The 20671-nt window shown below is 41.7% G+C and overlaps 1 protein-coding gene across 1 annotated transcript in view; it reads left to right on the top strand.

Annotated features, from left to right (window-relative positions):
• The first annotated feature begins 1914 nt into the window (after positions 1 to 1914).
• CHRNA7 (cholinergic receptor nicotinic alpha 7 subunit) overlaps positions 1915 to 20671 on the top strand; it is a 126094-nt gene continuing 107337 nt past the window's right edge. Inside the window, exons 1-2 of the mRNA XM_059915422.1 lie at positions 1915 to 1997; positions 2271 to 2410. Of these exons, the coding sequence (XP_059771405.1) occupies positions 1952 to 1997; positions 2271 to 2410 (186 nt within the window). The 5' untranslated portion in view covers positions 1915 to 1951. The remainder of the gene's footprint in view (positions 1998 to 2270; positions 2411 to 20671) is intronic.

The following is a 20671-nucleotide window of genomic DNA, read 5'->3' as shown; positions in this document are numbered from 1 at the left end:
GGTTTCTGACATTATGGGGTACAAGGGAGGCAAGGAACTAGTTATGCTTTCAGAAACGTGATCCCCATGACCATATGCACATATATGAAGTCCCTTGGCCCCTCTGGGCTCATATACCTCTAGGATGGAAGGCACGGCTTGAAGGTACCTTCAGGAAATGTGTAGGAGAGTGGGTGCTGCATTCACAGGACCAGTGGAGGTGGTGTGCCAGTGGGAATCTTCCAATTGATGCTTCTTATGTCTCCTCTATTCTGTTGTTGGGTTTTATTTTCCTTGTCTGACTCCCTTTTTGCCAGTGGCCAATACCGTGCAGTTCATTCCTTCACCACATGCCAGCTCTGTGTGTATCCAGACGGCCCCAGATGGTGCGGAACTCAGGAGCCAGATAAAGTGATGAGCACGCCTGTCTGCTCACCAGGAATCCCTACCCTGGTGTTCCCGTCTCCTGGCAAACCCCTCCTTTGAGGCAAGCCCAGGTCAGCAGTCCCCTCTTCTATGAACCCTTCTCCAGAAAGAATGAATCCTTCCTTCTTCTAGGATCCTGTTGCAGTTATCAAAACCTATACTGATTATTTATTTATATGTGCATCAGTTAACGGGTGTGAATTTGCTACAGAACACTTCATTGCAAGGCTGACATAATTCTTTGTTTTTCCATATCAAATAACTGGCTTGGTCGCCCTTTCCTGCTGCTGGGGTAAATTCAAGGGCAGTCACATTTTGGTAAGCCTTTCCCTAGTTTTTGGTGCCATCCTGGAATCCTGGGCCTTATGCAGTTCAGAGATGTGGGCATTACCTCTGCTGGTCCACAGCGATCCCAGATCCTGGTGGAGCTCAGATTCTCTGGGGCCTGAGGAAAGTGGGCTGCAGAACCCCCTAAGTGGGCACAGGGACCCCTCTGCACTCAGCCTTCTGCAACATGCTTGCTGAGAGCAAAGGGGACAGTGTCTACACACCACTTTTGAAGGCCCTCATCAGCATTCTCTCTCCCATCCTCTTCCAGAACCATGACCCCTTCTCAATATCTAGGATGTAACTAAGCCCCTGACCCCTTTGACTGGTGTCTGCTCTGAGCTTCCTCTTGGCAATTAATTCTCTCAGCCTCAGAAAAAAAAAAACAATGCCTAGATCACCACCAAGTTTTGACTGTCCTTCTGGCAAGCCGTGGGGAGTTAACTTTTCAACATTTTCAATCGCCTTTAAAAGAGAACGAGATATAAAGAGGATATACACTGGGAATTCCATCACACACTTTTGCAGCGTCTCCTCCCTGTAGAACGCGTCCCTGGCGGACTTCGCCTCTCCTCTTGGCACCTCCAGAACCGGCTGACAATCAGGCTGGTGATGCCCAGCAAATGGATGCTGAAAGAACATCCACGACCGGCAGGAGGTAGGAGGGGCCTGTCTCAGGTCTGTCTCGTCTCCTTGGAAGGAGTCGCGAACCTGTGGGAGCCTGGTTCCCGGGCGCTGCACCCAGCCCCGGCGTGGGGGGAGGAAGGGCCCTGGAGAACCGGACCCAGGAGGGTCCCGGCGTTCTCCCACTGACCCGGCGCAGCTTCTGAGAGCATCAGCGAGCGGAGTGGGGACAAAGGACAGAAGGGACCGGCAGAGCCCGGCCTTGGACAGCCTCGGGAGCGCGGGGACCGCTTGGTGGAGACAGAGGCGGGGCGGGGGCGCACCTCGCCGGGAGCGCTCGGGCTACTGTCCCCCACTGCGGCCGCCGAGCCGCCCGAGGGCCGGCGGGCTGGGATGGGGGGGCCCGAAGGGACGGGTGGGAGGGGCGCGGGGGCCGGGGGCGGGGCTCGTCACGTGGAGAGGCGCGCGGGGGTGGCCGGGGCCGGGGCGCGCGCTCGGCTCTTTAAAGGCGTGAGAGCCGAACCACGAGAAGCGGCTTTGCGGCCGCAGGCGCAGGCCCGGGCTGACTTCCGAGACGCGCAGCTCCGGCCCCAACATGCGCCGCTTACTGTGCCTGGCGCTGGCCGCGTCGCTCCTGCACGGTAAAGCCACTGGTCTCCCCCCGCTTCACTCTTCGTCCGCGGGATCCCGGGCCCATCCCGGGTGGCTTGGGGCGCCCCGCGCCGGGCCCGGGTTTGGGGGTTCGCTCCCGCCGGGGCCGGCGGGGGTCGCAGTCGGCGGTGCGGGGGGAAGGCGAGCCCTGCGCGTCTGGGCTGCGCCGCTTGGGCGGCCGGGGGTGCGGGCAGGGTGCGCAGGGCGCATGCCCTCTGGCCTTCCCTGAGCAGCCCGCCCGGCTCTCCTCTCCTCTCCTGAAGTGTCCCTGCAAGGCGAGTTCCAGAGGAAGCTCTACAAGGACCTGGTCAAGAACTACAACCCCTTGGAGAGGCCCGTGGCCAACGACTCGCAGCCGCTTACCGTCTACTTCTCCCTGAGCCTTCTGCAGATCATGGACGTGGTGAGTCCCGGCCCGGCCCTGCCCGCCGCCGCGTGCCTCGGTTTCCCCAGTCGCCTGGGAGGAGCCTGGCGCGCGCCCCGGCCACCTGTGCGCGGGTACTTCAGACCCGCCTTGCCCTCGGCTTAGAAAGTCAGGACGAAAGTATCTCCGTCCCGAGCCCGGAATCCTCAAGAACAGGTCCGAATGATCACGTATTAGTACCACTTATGGTATAAGTATTGGCATGCAGTCCGACATTTGGAGTCAATTTAGACATTTCTAGGCTTTTCTGCTGCCCGTGGTATGCAACTTCTCTGGGTAGAGGCCTAGCCCTGGGCTTTGCAGCTGGTTCATCTGTCCAGGCAAAGGGCCAACTCTGAGCATTTAGACCCCCTCCCCAATTCCAGTTATGGGCATTCTTTGCCTTCCTGGGGAGGGTAGTGCGGGTCGTCTTGCTTTGAGGATGAGCAAAGCTCCGCCGCCGGGATACACTTGTCTGCTCCTTCAGGCAGCTGCTTTCAGCCCCACAGGCTTGCGCACTTCAATTGGCAGATCTGTGTAATATCTGGATAAGTTTGTTCTTTCGCTCTTCTAGACTGCTTTGGATATTCAGTTGTCACATATTAAATATGGATATTGGAAATTCAGTTGGCACATCCTCATACAATATAAATATTTTACAAAAGCGTTTAAGTCATTATAAATGGGTTTCAGTGTCTAGCCTGTACAAGGCATTCATTGGACTGTGCTCTGGAGAAGTGTACAGGTGTGACGCTGTTCCAGGGAAGGAAGAATGTGGTGGGAAGGGGGTGTGAGAATAACTACAATAGGTAGAAAGTGCTAAGAGCCTCCAGAGGTGTGCAGATTAGAGGTGTAAAAAGACAGGTAAGATTTCATAGTCCTGCAGATAAAGAGTGCCCGTTCTATTACACTGATGTATGTTGCATCACTTAACCTAGTTAAATTGCTGTGATGAATGGCTTGCTTTTCCACATGACACCTGTGTTAAATGTGTACTTCCTTCTACAGATAGACCTATGCTTCAAAATATTGAATGTGCATGCGATGACGTGGGCAGGCTATCACAGAGGAGAGCTGTGAAGGCAGACAAGTGCTGTCCTGTGGGTTACCAGGGCAAAAATTCCTGTTTACAGAGCTCAGGCTGCAGGAATGGGGAAAGGATGGAGATATGGGGTTAGGGGAAGAGGGGCTGAGAAAGCTGCCCTGGTGTTAAGCGGCGCCATGGTGGAGAAATGGAGTTACAGGGGCTTTGGAGCGGCCCAGGCCTGCGGCATTTGGGGAGGCAAGTGCTTTATGGAGCAGCTTCTCTGTTATTTCAGAGAGCTCAGGATTTGTGCTTGGGACCTTTAGTAGGTTCTGGCTCGGCTCGTTTCTGGCTGGTTGTTCTGAGGAAAGTTTCTTAAACATCCTGAGTCTGTATTTTCCAGTTAATACATTGTTCTCACCGTGGATCTAGCCGGGAATGCATTTAACTTCCCAGCCCAGCAATCCTGTGAGCTCATGGAGTGGCCTTGAGCAAATTACTTTACCTTTCTAAGCCCTGTTTCCTCATGTGTAAAATGAGAATAATAATACCCACTTCACAGGGTTTTGAGAGGATTAAATAAGAGAAAGTGCTTACCACACACTGGTGATTGACTGAAGGTTTGCTTGATCTTCATTATGTAGCTACTCAACTCAGAGGTTGGGATGTCAGTGCCTAGAAAGGTGTGGTCTCTTGCCCAAGGTTGCTCATTGGTTAGGGGCAGAGCTGTGTGGAACTTCCGCATTTGCCTTGCAAGTCCTTTGCATCTCCTGCCTCCTTTAGAATCTGTAACTTCTTTTGCAGAAAGAAGTCAGCTTAATTTATTTAAACTGCCTGAGTGTAACTGATTGAATGTGACTATCCTGAGATCCTGGGTGAAAAGGAAGTCTCTCTATTAGAAATAATGAAATATGCAAACATTTGTATTCCAGCAGGACTCGGCTCTGTCTGGTTTTGAAGCAGAGCCAGGGCTTTCCAGCCAGACTCTTGGGACCCTGGACAGAGATACAGTGACTCATAAGTGATTCATGTGGCAGAGCCCTAACTGGTGTCAGGTTCTCTTTACAAATTTTGTTCCAGGGGTCCTTTGCCCATTCTGACTGGGCTGTTCTAGAGAACATTTTTTCTCCCAAATCTTGTTATTGTTCCCCTTTCTGCCAGCAGAGATTTCCTGGCAGGAGTAGTAGGGAGATAACGTGTGATTCTACATATCTTATTTTCATGGAATATCAGTTGCCTGTTTATCAACTTATTCCACACATACTTATTGAACTCTTCTTGTGGACTTTGCTAGATTCTGGGAATTTATACCTGGTTAAGGGATTATTTCTACTTCTAGAATTCACAGTCTATCTAGGGAGACTGACGTGTAAATCCAAGATTACATCACGTGTAATTGAACACAAATGTCTGTAAAGTGGTACAGACACACATAGTAGGAAATATTTGCTTCCAGCCAGGGTGGCTAGGAGTTAGATTTCTAAAGGTGAGTAGAAGTTTGCCAGTTGGAGAAAATAAGAAAGGCTTTCCAGGTGAGACAAACAGGGTGAGGAAAGATGAGAGTGGGGTGAGGACAGCACACCCTCAACAAGGTGTGTTCTGTGGAACACTGGCTCCCAGTTGATCTTCGCTGCAGGTTTTGCTGAAAAACTTTTCAGAAACTTGAATGTGCTATGTGTATTGAGAATTTTTTAAAGGAGGGATATCATACTAACAAAACTACTATCTCTTAGGTACCCTTTTGTAAGAATGATGTTCTAGAAACACACCTTGCAAGGATGGGGTTATCATTTGGTGGGAGGGCTGAGGTGAGTTCGTACCGTAGACAGAGGAGGTGTTGAACGTGAGGTGTGTCGAGTGGCTCTGCAGAGTTTACATTTTGCCCTGGACCCTTGCCTGGGTATCTCCCAGGACATGAGGCGGAGGTGGTGGTGTGCCAGAGGATTTGTGAAGCTGCAAGACCAGCTTGCCATAGCATATTTTCCTAGAAATGGAAACAGTCCAAACCATGATATTTGTATTCAATCCAACAAGTATAAATTATAGACTAGAATGAAAAAAATGTGCATAAATTTCTAAAGACAAAGCCTGTGTTTTTAGAGGGATAGTTTTACCTGCTGTGGCCTGCTCTAGCTATCCACCAGGCCCCCTTGGTGAGGCACGAGGTGAAGCATGGGAAGCGGTGGTGGATTTTTAATCAAGAGGAGGGACGTTACTAGATCTGTGTTTAGATCGAGGATGCTGAGGGCAGTGTATGTGTGGGGCAGATTAAAGAGAAGAGAAAGTGTAGGCAAAGGATGAAGAGGTCTAAACTAGAATGGTCACTGTGGGAATGTGGAGACGTGGACAGATTCCAGAGACATTTTGGGTATACTATCTATGATATATAACCGTGTATGTGAACTTCATGTAGGTATATAGATAAATTTATTAAATGAAAGTACCTAAATGCATACTATGACTTATGGTGATTATTAATTTACTTCATGGGCTTGTATCTGGGCTGGGAATGAGATAATACCGAAGAAATCATTTTGAAGTGATGCAAGTGTAAGGTTCTTAAACTACCAACAGTTTCCATAATATTTCTCCTTTGTGCATGCCATTTAGTCATTTGCCTGTACACATATATCTGAAGGCCATTCTGAGTGTTGATTTACATAAAGTAAATGTGTACAGTTACGAAAGCATGGCCAGAAGGCAAGGTATTTAAAATGAATAATAGGAATCAACACAAAATTATACGGAAATGTATAATATATAATGATGTATGCATGATTTTTGCTCTTTTGTACATTTGGGATTGCAGATTCAACTTTTTAGAAGCTTTAGTCACAAGACAGCAGAACAAAGTGGTTGTGCATTTGGGGTTTGCTACTGCAGAGGGCAGGCATGGGTGTGGAGCCCAGTATCTGAGGGCTTGTGTGTTATCTGAAATCCCTTGGTGGCCTCTGCTCTGGTTTGTCAGACTTATGATTTTATATTTACTGTTCACTATGTAAAATGCTACAACTCTTAACTTAATATTACCAAATATTTGCTGTAAAAATTGCACACCTTGAAGACAGTCTATGAAGACTGTAATAATTATGTAATTATCCTAATAATGTTTTTATAAGTGATATTTCTTACAACTACAAATTTGTGTTTTGTGCAAGAAAACAAATTAAACAAAAAAAGGACTGCAGGAAGGAAAATCACCCAAATCACCATCACTCAAGGCCTTCTGGTGCAGTTCAGGCTGTCTTTTCTCTGTGTTTTGGGATGTTTAGAGAAATATTTAAAAATTAAAATGGCATAACACCATTATGGTGCCTAAAACAATATTAGCAGGCATTACTTTTAAAGTGACATAAATAGGCCAAGTAATAAACTGAGTTTTAAAACAAAATTGTGTTCTTTCCCCACTATTACATAACTCTCACCGTCACTGCATATTCAATCCCTATTCCTATTTTTATTTTAGAAATCTCTTACAAAGTATTTATTGAAATGATTCATGATGTTACTTCTAAGCCTGGTTGCTTTTAAATTTTATCCCAGATATTGTATGTGAAAAATCACAGAGATAATCTGAAGATCTTGACACTACCTCCCTCCAGTTTCATGTTTGCTTCTGACCAACACCCAGGCTATAGGTACCAGCAAGCACAAATCACCTTAATCCAGTTAGTGACTGAGTAGAGGAGGTCTTAGGCTTCTGTTCCTGTGAGGGCTGGTTAGTTTCTGAATTTTGCATATCTGTTTTAGGGTGTGCAAATAGAGAATTTAGCAGGGTCTTCCTTCTATTCTGTGGACCCTGCACCCCTATTTGTCCTGCTAGCTGTCGAGTCTGCCAAGATCTGTTTAAACTTTTGGCATTGTAGGCGTTGCTTTAGAAATCATCACATGGTTCTGGAAAAATGGCCCCAGATCCTGTTATTTTCCTAAACTTCCCTCCCTTTTCTGGTCCTTGGCCCTGCCGTTCCTCATTGCCCCGTTAGTTCTCTGGTGCCTTCATGCACATGATCATTGCATTTTTCTAATTATTCTCACTGGGGGGCTGGTGAGAACTACCTTGTTCATCATTGCTGGTAGCAGAACTGAAATTCTAAATTAAAACTTGTTTACAATGCACCTTTGTAATTGATCCAGATTTATTAAGGTAGAAATTGTATCCCTCTTAAACCTCTTTATGGCTCTGGAACATAAAGGTACAAAATTCTTTTAGCTTTATAGGCTGGGGATTATGGGCACTTTTAATAAAGGAAGCTTTCTTGTAAATGTTGCCTTTCAAGTCTACCCCTGAAGATATTCCCCAAAGGCTCAGTTCTCTCAGACCTCCTGATTCATCCTTGACATGCTGTTAAAGGAAGAGAAGTGGTCTTGTCATGGAGAGATGCCAGTGAAAATCTCTGCTCCCTTATTGATTTATCAGGATTAGGTAGTGTTTTACTCCTTAGAGAAGACGAAAGTAATTTGGAACTTTCTGATTCCCATGCTCTTTATTTCAGTGATTTCCTTATTCACACTCTACATTAGCTATAAACTGTTTTAGCAAAAAGAGCCCTCAAAGTAAAAACCAAAACCATTGTAAAAAAGTTTGCATGTGCACATTTATTTGTATATAAACACACACACACACACACACACCTATTACTCTTATCTCTCCTTTTTGAATATTTTTTTGGATATCACAAGATAAGACATCACATAATATGCTTGTTAAGTTTCCAAGAGAAAAAGCTAGAAGTTACAGCAAAAGCCTTGGAGTCATAGCTCCCAGAGAGCCAAATAATTGACTGAAACTAACATGAAATTAAGTAAGGAATTGTTTAAAATGCTGCAGGGGAGGAGGCTGTGGGAGAGGCCTGGACACAAGGCTGACTCCATGCTCTGAGTCAGGTAGTCAGGTAGTAGAAGAAGGAGCTGACCCATCCCCCCTGCAGGTGGCGGTGGGCAGAAGCGGGGGAACGTTGTGGCTGCCGTGGTTAATGAGTGCCACCTGTGAGATGACTCCCAGCATGGGAAATTTATTCTGGGATCACTGAGGGCAAATTGTCAGTAAAGATTGCTGTCTTGGGGTAAAAGAGGTGGTGTCTGAGCAAGAATAAACGTGTTTGTTTTATTTTGTGGAGAGAAGGCAAGTGGTCAGGTTGAGCTCCAGGTGTTTTGAAACTTTAGAATCATAAAATGGTTTTCTACTCTACTGCAGCCGTCTTCAGAAGCTCACACATACAGTGTGTCATATGGGGGGGCTCAGATTAAGCAAATTAAGCCGAGGCTGCTCACTGACTGATTAAACTCAAATTGATTTACAATTGAAATCACTGGTCTGTAAACATTTATTCACTGTTTTTTCTTAAGATGTTTTATTGACATTTGCAGTAACTTTTAATATGCTCGCTAGCTCTTAGGCAGATTTCATTTTTGAAGTCATTTTCAACTTTGAATTACAGTGTAATATGTATCCACCGTGTAGCACAATATCAAAACCAACTTGGTGAATTATCACAGGGAACCCACACAGGTAACCACCACCCAAGACGGCTCTTCCCCCCTTTTTTCCCACTGGAAAACCATTAACATGAAGTCAAGTGCCAGGGTTTAGTTTTGCCCTTCTCCAGAACTTTATACAAGTGGAATCACACAAGCACACAATATGTATTCTTTTGTTTTCTTTTGCTCACTTTTATTTTTGTGAGAGTCACCCAAGTTCTTGCCTGTTGCTGCAGTTTATTCATTTTTATCAAGTTGATATAACATGATTTGTTATTCTGTTGATGGAGATTTAAGTTGTTTCTAGTTTTTGTCTTATGAAGGACACTGCCATGAATATTCTAATTGCTCATGTCTTTTGAGGCACATGTATTTGTATTTCTATCACGTATGTATATATATAGGAGGGGACTAGCCAGGCCATAGGATGCCATATCTTTAACTTTTCCAGATGAAGCCAAACCCTTTTCAAAATGATTATACCAATTAACATTCTCACCAGCAGCGCCTGAAAAATACTTTTTGTTCTACATAATCATCCACACTTTGTATTTTAGTCTTTTAAATTTACCATTCTGGTGGGTGGGGAGTGATACTTCCTTGTGATTTTAATCAGCAGTTTCCTGATTACCAATAAAGTCCAGGGCATTTTCATTTGTTAATTTTCCACTTGGATATCATCTTCTCTTACAAAGTGTTACGAAGTGTTTATTCATATCTCTTGCCTATTTTTATCTTTGTGTGTGTTGTGTGTGTGTGTGGTTTTGTTTTTTTTCTTATTGGGATTTGTATGAGTTTTTCTGTATTATGGACATGAGCCCTTTGTAAAATATTTTTGCAAGTATTTTCTTTGACTCTTTGGCTGGTCTTTTCACTCTGCATGTTCTTTCCCTCTTTTGTAAACTTTTAATTGAAGTAGAATACACTTACAGATAAATGGTATCTTTTGATGAACAGAAATTCTTAATTGCCTAATTTTGTAATTTGTTTCTTCTATGTTTAGGGCTTATGTTATCTTTAGAAAGTCTTACCCTTCCTCAAGCTCATGAAGATACTTTCCTATATATTTGCTTTTAGAGGCTTTTTGTTGTTGTTGTTTTACCTTCAGGTGGAAATCTCGACTGATGATTATTTTGTTTTTCAAGAATAATTTTTTTTTTGAGAGCTTTAGTAATATTTAATTAAATGTTTACCAGTGTTTCTTACATTTTTATAAAACAGGGTAATTTCGTATCACTCTTCACAATCACACATATATGGAGAGAAACAACAGTCAAAAGCAGTATCTTGGAACCCAAGGATAAATTTCATTATATGCTAAGAGGTAAAAAGCAAGATATAATATTTACATGTATTTATATGGCTGGAACAAAATTAAATATTAGCAGATTATTTTAAGATTATGGGATTATACATTTTTTCTTTTTAATTTTTCATGTTTTTTTTAAACAAGAAGCACATCTTTTCTAATATGAAACCATAAAAATTTCTTCGTGACATTAATTAAAAAGTGACCTCAGCCAGACTGATCAAACATAAAACGTTAGTTATGAGCTGGAAGAGAGAATTCTCAAGCTTTTCATTGTGTTCTAGTTTCTGCCTAAAGTATCTGTTTGAATCAAGGATAATTTAAGGGTTGTTAGTGTAATGACTGCACGATTGGTGAACTTTCTCACATTTAGACATTGTGTTATCCACTGTGTATGCCTCCAAATGGACATTTCAGTTATTTAGTGTGTGCATAATACGGAGAAAATGTAAGGGCTATGACATTTTTAATATGACACAAATGAACCTATCTATGAAACAGAAAGAGACTCACAGACATAGAAAACAGACTTGTGGTTGCCAAGGAGGGGGTAGGGGAGGGATGGATTGGGAGTTTGGGGTTAGCAGATGCGAAGTAGTAAAAATGAATAAAGCAAGGATTACAAACTATAGCCCACAGGTTAAAAATCTGCCCACTGCCTGTTTTTGTAAATAAAGTCTTACTGGAACACACACACACAAATAAATGTCAGCAGGGCACACAACATTTACAGAGCCAACGGTAAAGGATTTCTGAAAAGTCCTGGGCCCTCTCCGCGTTTCCCATTGCTGACCATTTCCCAAAGACCTTCAGCTGCCTCTGTTTCTGATTATGACTCCTGTTTTAATACTCTGCTTATATTCCTCTTCCTGGATTGATCAACTTTACCCATTTTCTGTGACTTCCTGTTATGACAGATATGAATTTGGCTCATTTACAGCTCTCCCCACCTCCCCTCTTAACCTCTGTTCTCACTTCTTCCACTGCTCACTTCTGCACCTTCAAAAGGGCAAAACGCGTTAAGGGCGTCAACAGGATGGTGACAGATGGAAATTAACCTTCTGGTGGTGAGCATGCTGCAGTGTGTACAGAAGTAGAAATGTAATGTACACATCAAAATTATATGATGTTATAAACCAATATTGTGATATCAATTATATGTAAAATCTAAAATACGACACAAACATATCTAGAAAGAGAAACAGACTCGCAGACATAGAGAACAGACTTGTGGTTGCCAAGGGGAAGAGGGGTTGGTGGAGGGGTGGATTGGGAATTTGGGATTAGCAGATGCAAACTATTACGTATAGAATGGATAAACAACAAGGTCCTACTGTATAGCACAGGGAGCTATATTCAATATCCTGTGATGAACCATAATGGAAAAGAATATGAAAAAAAATGTATGTATATGTATAACTGAATCACTTTGTTGTATAGCAGAAACTAATACAACATTGTAAATCAACTATACTTCAATAAAATAAATTTTAAAAAAAGTTACCTCAATAAAAAATTGAGTGATCTTAACTATATCTGCAGACTAACTTGGTGAAAAAAAAAAGACAGTCTTAAAGCTTCTTGTTATTTCTGTCACCCGGAATTCAGTTTTCCTTTTCAGTAATCACTCCCGTTCTGTCCCTACTTCTCTTGAAGTCCTTCCATCTCCACGTTGGTAACATGTACATTCTATTCTGTAGCCATATTTAATTTCTTTGTAATTTAAAGTTGGCTTGATTCGACTTAAAAAGAAAAAAAAAAAAGCAGCCCTCACGATTCTGTGACAGTGTAAGCACTGTTCTCTGCAAAGCCATTTTTCTAAGCCCCTGTTTCCTTCTGTGTGGGTTCAGTGCTGTGTCTTCTGTGCCATTCAGTTGAGTGTTCCTGTTGTTAGCTGATCTGGGGTCAAGCTAAGATGCTCTCCTGTTTTATCTTCTTCACCAAACCTTATTGTACCTTCCTTTCCCGATGTCCTCGGTCACGCTGTCCATCCTCTGTGTCCTCCTTTTGCTGTTCGCTCTGCCCTTTGTACATTTGCCCCTCTTTCTCTGAGGATACCGCTTGGAGGGTTGTCCTTTCCTTCTTTATTTTTGTAGTTCATTTGTTTTAAATCAAACAATGTTATTTCTTCTAGGGTAGGGTTACTTTTCTGCCTTTCTTTTAATTTTGCTTATTTGTCTTTCTGTTTATTTTTTACTATTTGTTTGGCAAGACTTCCTAAAGTGCCTTCTGATTCTTAGTATTCTCTTCCTATTTTTAAATTAGGGAACAGAAACATTGGCAGAAGTGGTATATCAGATGGGGGCTGTTACATTTTTGAGGACCCTAAATGCTCAAGGACTGAATGCTTTGCTTCAAGGCACCTCTTTTTTTTTTTTTAATCTTTATTGGAGTATAATTGCTTCACAATACCGTGTTAGTTTCTCTTTTTGGGTTAGCTTCTTTGTTCCCTAATTCAGGGCTGTCCAATAGAAATGTAATATCAGCCCCAGATGTGATTTTAGATTTTCTGGTGGTCACATTTAAAAAGGAAAATGGTGCAGGCAACATTAATTTTAATAAGTATCTTACTTAGCCTAGTATTCCTGAATTATTAAAGTTGCAACAGGTAGCAAACATAAAAAATGTTAATGAGATAATTTATGCTTTTAGAGGAGGGCAGAGCTAAGCCGTGGAAATCTTGTGTGTTAGGCTCACAGCACTGGCCACACATCCAGGACTCAAGAGCCATGTTTTGGAGTGGCTACCATATTGTACTGTGCAGTGCTCACCGATCAGATCAGTTTGTTTGAGTTTTCACTCCGTGGAGTGAGGAGAAACCTGGTTGCTCATTATTGTCAGAAGGGAATTGACAAAGCTTTCTCTGAATTCACCTGTGACAGCTCCACTCCATACTCCCTGCCCTCCTCCAGACTCAGGGCACTTCTGAACTCTATGGGCTTCTACATGGCAGACCTGCTACCTCCATCCTGCAGCACCCTCCCCAGTGTTCAGCACAGGGCTTCCTTCATCTGCTTTTGCATTTACCAAACCTCCATCTGTGTGTGTGCCCTCTTCTTGTAGTGTATTGAAATATCTTGTCTTTTTATGGCCCCATTCCCATTCTCTTTGTTTTGGGGAGTTTATACCTGTCGACTGAAAAAAATGCACAAGCTAAAAGTTGAGAATTATGTTCTATTTGGTGGACAGAACTGAGGACTTAGGCCTGGGAGGCAGCCTCTCAGGTAGCTCTGAGGGACGGATCTGAAGAGGGAAGGGAGGAGCCAGGGTATATGGGGGTTTTTGCAACAAAGACCAAGTGGTCAGAACATCAGAAGATTACTGTTAATTAAAGAAAACCAGACATCTCAAGTTAAGGAATTCAGTGCTTTTCTATGTATGGGAAGATGCAAGAGTCTGGGCTCACTGAAATCATTCCTTTGATAAGCACCTCAGCTCCCTGGGGCCAGTATCCTGTGTTTTCTCATCCTGAGTCCCCTCAGGGTGCACCATCAGGGGTGGCTGCAGTGACTGACTGCTTGATAGCGGGCATCCTGTTTCCATCCTGAGTTCCCTCAGGGCTCACCACCCAGGGAGGCTGTAATGTGATGGCTTGATGCCTGCAACATCCTCTGTTTCCTGATATGGCAGGCAACATTTTTTCATTGACATACTGTTTCCCTTCTTTATTTTAATTTGAGTGGTCTTGGGGGGAAAGGGGAAATAGATGAGTATAAGCTGACATCTTAAGCTAGAAACTTACAGAATACTCTTATCAGCAAATAAGCAAATGGGCAAAATATATGTTATTTTGTCTTTTTAATTAATTATTTGATTCACAAATCCATGTCAGTACTTCTGCAATATCATTTTGATATATATATATATTTTCATTTCTGAGATAATACATTTTAAAGTAATAACTAGAATTATGACTTATAACATTATACCAGCACATATAAGATTTTTAGAAATTTCATGTAATGTCTGAAACATTTATATTACCATATTTCCATATGAATTACCCAAGGAAAGTTTAGTATTAGTTTTTTTGTTTGTTTTTTTATACTGCAGGTTCTTATTAGTCATCAATTTTATAACATCAGTGTATACGTGTCAATCCCAATCGCCCAATTCAGCACACCACCATCCCCACCCCACCGTGGTTTTCCCCCCTTGGTGGCCATACGTTTGTTCTCTACATCTGTGTCTCAACTTCTGCCCTGCAAACCGGTTCATCTGTACCATTTTTCTAGGTTCCACATACATGCGTTAATATACGATATTTGTGTTTCTCTTTCTGACTTACTTCACTCTGTATGACAGTCTCTAGATCCATCCACGTCTCAATTTCATTCCTTTTTATGGCTGAGTAATATTGCATTGTATATATGTACCACATCTTCTTTATCCGTTCGTCTGTTGATGGGCATTTAGGTTGCTTCCATGACCTGGCTATTGTAAATAGTGCTGCAATGAACATTGGGGTGCATGTGTCTTTTTGAATTATGGTTTTCTCTGGGTATATGCCCAGTAGTGAGATTGCTGAATCGTATGGTAATTCTATTTTTAGTTTTTTAAGGAATCTCCATACTGTTCTCCATAGTGGGTGTATCAATTTACATTCCCACCAACAGTGCAAGAGGGTTCCCTTTTCTCCACACCCTCTCCAGCATTTGTTGTTTGTAGATTTTCTGATGATGCCCATTCTAACTGGTGTGAGGTGATACCTCATTGTAGTTTTGATTTGCATTTCTCTAATAATTAGTGATGTTGAGCAGCTTTTCATGTGCTTCTTGGCCATCGGTATGTCTTCTTTGGAGAAATGTCTATTTAGGTCTTCTGTCAATTTTTGGATTGGGTTGTTTGTTTCTTTAATGTTGAGCTGCATGATATGTTTATGTATGTTGGAGATTAATCCTTTGTCCATTGATTCGTTTGCAAATACTTTCTCCCATTCTGAGGGTTGTCTTTTCATCTTGTTTATGGTTTCCTTTGCTGTGCAAAAGCTTTGAAGTTTCATTAGGTCCCATTTGTTTATTTTTGTTTTTATTTCCATTACTGTAGGAGGTGGATCAAAAAAGATCTTGCTGTGATTTAGGTCAAAGAGTGTTCCTCCTATGTTTTCCTCCAAGAGTTATATAGTGTCCAGTCTTACAGTTAGGTCTCTAATCCATTTTGAGTTTATTTTTGTGTATGGTGTTAGGGAGTGTTCTAATTTCATTCTTTTACATGTAGCTGTCCAGTTTTTCCAGCACCACTTATTGAAGATACTTTTCTCCATTGTATATCTTTTCCTCCTTTGTCATAGATTAGTTGACATAGGTGTGTGGGTTTATCTCTGGGCTTTCTATCTTGTTCCATTGATCTATGTTTCTGTTTTTGTGCCAGTACCATATTGTCTTGATTACTGTAGCTTTGCAGTATAGTCTGAAGTCAGGGAGTGTGATTCCTCCAGCTCCATTTTTTTCCCTCAAGACTGCTTTGGCTATTTGGGGTCTTTTGCATCTCCATACAAATTTTAAGGTGATTTGTTCTAGTTCCGTAAAAAATGCCATTGGTAATTTGATAGGGATTGCGTTGAATCTGTAGATTGCTTTGGGTATTATAGTCATTTTCACAATATTGATTCTTCCAATCCAAGAACATGGTATATCTCTCCATCTGTTGGTATCATCTTTCATTTCTTTCATCAGTCTCTTATAGTTTTCTGCATACAGGTCTTTTGTCTCCCTAGGTAGGTTTATTCCTAGGTATTTTATTCTTTTTGTTGCAATGGTAAATGGGAGTGTTTCCTTAATTTCTCTTTCAGATTTTTCATCATTAGTGTATAGGAATGCAAGAGATTTCTGTGCATTAATTTTGTATCCTGCAACTTTACCAAATTCATTGATTAGCCCTAGTAGTTTTCTGGTGGCATTTTTAGGATTCTCTATGTATAGTATCATGTCATCTGCAAACAGTGACGGTTTTACTTCTTCTTTTCTGATTTGTACTCCTTTTATTTCTTTTTCTTCTCTGATTGCCATGGCTAGGACTTCCAAAACTATGTTGAATAATAGGGGTGAGAGTGGACATCCTTGTCTTGTTCCTGATCTTAGAGGAAATGCTTTCAGTTTTTCACCATTGAGAATGATGTTTGCTGTGGGTTTGTCATATATGGCCTTTATTATGTTGAGGTAGGTTCCCTCTGTGCCCACTTTCTGGAGAGTTTTTATCATAAATGGGTGTTGAATTTTGTCAAAAGCTTTTTCTGCATCTATTGAGATGATCATATGGTTTTTATTCTTCAATTTGTTAATATGATGTATCACATTGATTGATTCGCATATATTGAAGAATCCTTGCATCCCTGGGATAAATCCCACTTGATCATGTGTATGATCCTTTTAATGTGTTGTTGGATTCTGTTTGCTAGTATTTTGTTGAGGATTTTTGCATCTCTATTCATCAGTGATATTGGTCTGTAATTTTCTTTTTTTGTAGTATCTTTGTCTGGTTTTGGTATCAGGGTGATGGTGGCCTCATAGAATGTGTTTGGGAGTGTTCCTTCCTCTGCAATTTTTTGGAAGCGTTTGACAAGGATAGGTGTTAGCTCTTCTCTAAATGTTTGATAGAATTCACCTGTGAAGCCATCTGGTCCTGGACTTTTGTTTGTTGGACGATTTTTAAGCACAGTTTCAATTTCATTACTTGTGATAGGTCTGTTCATATTTTCTGTTTCTTCCTGGTTCAATCTTGGAAAGTTATACCTTTCTAAGAATTTGTCCATTTCGTCCAGGTTGTCTATTTTATTGGCATAGAGTTGCTTGTAGTAGTGTCTAAGGATGCTTTGTATTTCTGCAGTGTCTGTTGTAACTTCTCCTTTTTCATTTCTAAGTTTATTGATTTGAGTCCTCTCCCTCTTTTGCTTGATGAGTCTGGCTAATGGTTTATTAATTTTGTTTATCTTCTCAAAGAACCAGCTTTTAGTTTTATTGATCTTTGCTATTGTTTTCTTTGTTTCTATTTTATTTATTTCTGCTCTGATCTTTATGATTTCTTTCCTTCTGCTAACTTTCGGTTTTGATTGTTCTTCTTTCTCTAGTTCCTTTAGGTGTAAGGTTAGATTATTTACTTGAGATTTTTCTTGTTTCTTGAGGTAGGCTTGTATAGCTATAAACTTCCCTCTTAGAACTGCCCTTGCTGCATCCCATAGGTTTTTGATAGTTGTGTTTTCATTGTCATTTGTCTCGAGGTATTTTTTGATTTCCTCTTTGATTTCTTCAGTGATCTCTTGGTTATTTAGTAATGTATTGTTTAGCCTCCATGTGTTTGTGTTTTTTCCGTTTTTTTTCCCTGTAGTTCATTTCTAATCTCATAGCGTTGTGGTCAGATAAGATGCTTGATATGATTTCAATTTTCTTAAATTTACTGAGGCTTGATATGTGACCCAAGATGTGATCTATCCTGGAGAATGTTCCATACACACTAGAGAAGAAAGAATAATCTGCTGTTTTTTGATGGAGTGTCCTATAAATATCAATTAAATCTATCTCATCTATTGTGTCATTGAAAGCTTCTGTTTCCTTATTTATTTTCATTTGGATGATCTGTCCATTGGTGTAAGTGAGGTGTTAAAAGTCCCCCACTATTATTGTGTAACTGTCGATTTCCTCTTTTATAGCTGTTAGCAGTTGTCTTATGTATTGAGGTGCTCCTTTGTTGGGTGCATATATATTTATAATTGTTATATCTTCTTCTTGGATTGATCCCTTGATCATTATGTAGTCTCCTTCTCTGTCCCTTGTAACAATCTTTATTTTAAAGTCTATTTTATCTGTTATGAGTATAGCCACTCCAGCTTTCTTTTGATTTCCACTTGCATGGAATATCTTTTTCCATCCCCTCACTTTCAGTCTGTATGTGTTCCGAGGTCTGAAGTGGGTCTCTTGTAGACAACATATATATGGGTCTTGTTTTTGTGTCCATTCAACAAGACTGTGTCTTTTGGTTGGAGCATTTAATCCTTTCACGTTTAAGGTAATTATCGATATGTATGTTCCTATGACCATTTTCTTATTTGTTTTGGGTTTGTTTTTGTAGGTCCTTTTCTTCTCTTGTGTTTCCCACTTAGAGAAGTTCCTTTAGCATTTGTTGTAGAGCTGGTTTGGTGGTGCTGAATTCTCTTAGCTTTTGCTTGTCTGTAAAGCTTTTGATTTCTCCATCGAATCTGAATGAGATCCTTGCTGGGTAGAGTAATCTTGGTTGTAGGTTCTTCCCTTTCATCACTTTCAGTATATCATGTCACTCCCTTCTGGCTTGTAGAGTTTCTTCTGAGAAATCAGTTGTTAACCTTATGTGAGTTCCCTTGTATGTTGTCATTTTTCCCTTGCTGCTTTCAACATTTTTTCTTTGTCTTTAATTTTTGCCAATTTGATTACTGTGTGTGTGTCTCAGCATGTTTCTCCTTTGGTTTATCCTGTATGGGACTCGCTGCACTTCCTGGACTTGAGTGGCTATTTCCTTTCCCATGTTAAGGAAGTTTTTGACTATAATCTCTTCAGATATTTTCTCGGGTCCTTTCTCTCTCTATTCTCCTTCTGGGACCCCTGTAATGCGAATGTTCTTGCGTTTAATGTTGTCCCAGAGGTGTCTTAGGCTGTCTTCATTTCTTTCTTTTCATTCTTTTTTTTTTATTCTGTTTCACAGCAGTGAATTCCACCATACTGTCTTCCAGGTCACTTATCTGTTCTTCTGCCTCAGTTATTCTGCTATTGATTCATTCTAATCTGTTTTTCATTTCAGTTATTGTATTGTTCCTCTCTGTTTGTTTGTTCTTTAATTCTTCTAGGTCTTTGTTAAACATTTCTTGCATCTTCTCAATCTCTGCCTCCATTCTTTTTCTGAGGTCCTGGATCATATTCACTATCATTATTCTGAATTCTTTTTCTGGAAGGTTGCCTATCTCCACTTCATTTAGTTGTTTTTCTGGGGTTTTATCTTGTTCCTTCATCTGGTACATAGCCCTCTGCCTTTTCATCTTGTCTGTCTTTCTGTGAATGTGATTTTTGTTCCACAGGCTGCAGGATTGTAGTTCTTCTTGCTTCTGCTGTATGCCCTCTGGTGGATGAGGCTATCTAAGAGGCTTGTGCAAGTTTCCTGATTGGAGGGACTGGTGGTGGGTAGAGCTGACTGTTGCTCTGGTGGGCAGAGCTCAGTAAAACTTTAATCCACTTGACTGTTGATGGGTGGGGCTGAGTTCGCTCCCTGTTTGTTGTTTGGCCTGAGGCAACCCAACACTGGAGCCTACCTGGGCTCTTTTTTGGGGCTAATGACAGACTCTGGGAGGGCTCACGCCAAGGAGTACTTCCCAGAACTTCTGCTGCCAGTGTCCTTGTCCCCATGGTGAGCCACAGTCCCCCACCTCCGCTTCCGCCTCTGCAGGAGACCCTCCAACACTAGCAGCTAGGTCTGGTTCAGTCTCCCCTAGGGTCACTGTTCCTTCCCCTGGGTCCTGATGCACAGACTACTTTGTGTGTGCCCTCCAAGAGTGGAGTCTCTGTTTCCCCCAGTCCTGTTGAAGTCCTGCAATCAATTCCCACTAGGCTTCAAAATCTGATTCTCTAGGAATTCCTCCTCCCACTGCTGGACCCCCAGGTTGGGAAGTCTGACGTGGGGCTCAGAACCTTCACTCCAGTGGGTAGACTTCTGTGGTATAAGTGTTCGCCAGTCTGTGAGTCACCCACCCAGCAGTTATGGGATTTGATTTTACTCTGATTGCGCCCCTCCTACTGTCTCATTGTGGCTTCTCCTTTGTCTTTGGACGTGGGGTATCTTTTTTGGTGAGTTCCAGTGTCTTCCTGTTGATGATTGTCCAGCAGCTCGTTGTGATTCTGGTGTTCTCGCAAGAGGGAGTGAGAGCACGTCCTTCTACTCTGCCATCTTGCTTCCTTCCCCTCTCATTTTGATATTTAATGGGTTCCTTTAAACTGATTGAGTGGAGAACACTTGGGCAAAATTGTGTCTGTCATTTTCTTAAATCAGTGCAGTTCCTTGGAAAGGTGTATGAGCATGTCCTTCGGATGGTTTTTAGTGAATTGAATATATGCCTACAAGATATTATCTAAAAAAAAATACAATTAGAAGTTGTAATGTCCTATTCCATGGCTACACCTTTGACTTAATCAAGAATGAGAGAATGAGCATTTTACATATTTCTTACATTTATGATTTATTTAAATGTAAATGAATGTTTTCTTCAATGTAGCCCCTGTAGAAGGAGATGCAGTTACTCTAAGAAAGCTATTAAAATATCAAATAGTTTCAGACTCCTGTTAGGATTAAAGCCTGATTATTTGAAAAGTTTTGGTAGCGATATTCTTCTTTTCAGAATGAGTTTATTTATTAGGACTGGCAGGTGTACCTCAAAGCAGGGTCTCATGATGGATGTTGATGGCTCACAAATGAGATGGAGATGGATTTTCTGTTT

The sequence above is a fragment of the Balaenoptera ricei genome, chromosome 2, assembly GCF_028023285.1.
Source record: "Balaenoptera ricei isolate mBalRic1 chromosome 2, mBalRic1.hap2, whole genome shotgun sequence".
Classification (NCBI taxonomy): domain Eukaryota; kingdom Metazoa; phylum Chordata; class Mammalia; order Artiodactyla; family Balaenopteridae; genus Balaenoptera; species Balaenoptera ricei.
The sequence above is the reverse complement of the archived record's forward strand: the minus strand, read 5'-3'. Positions and strand labels throughout refer to the sequence as shown.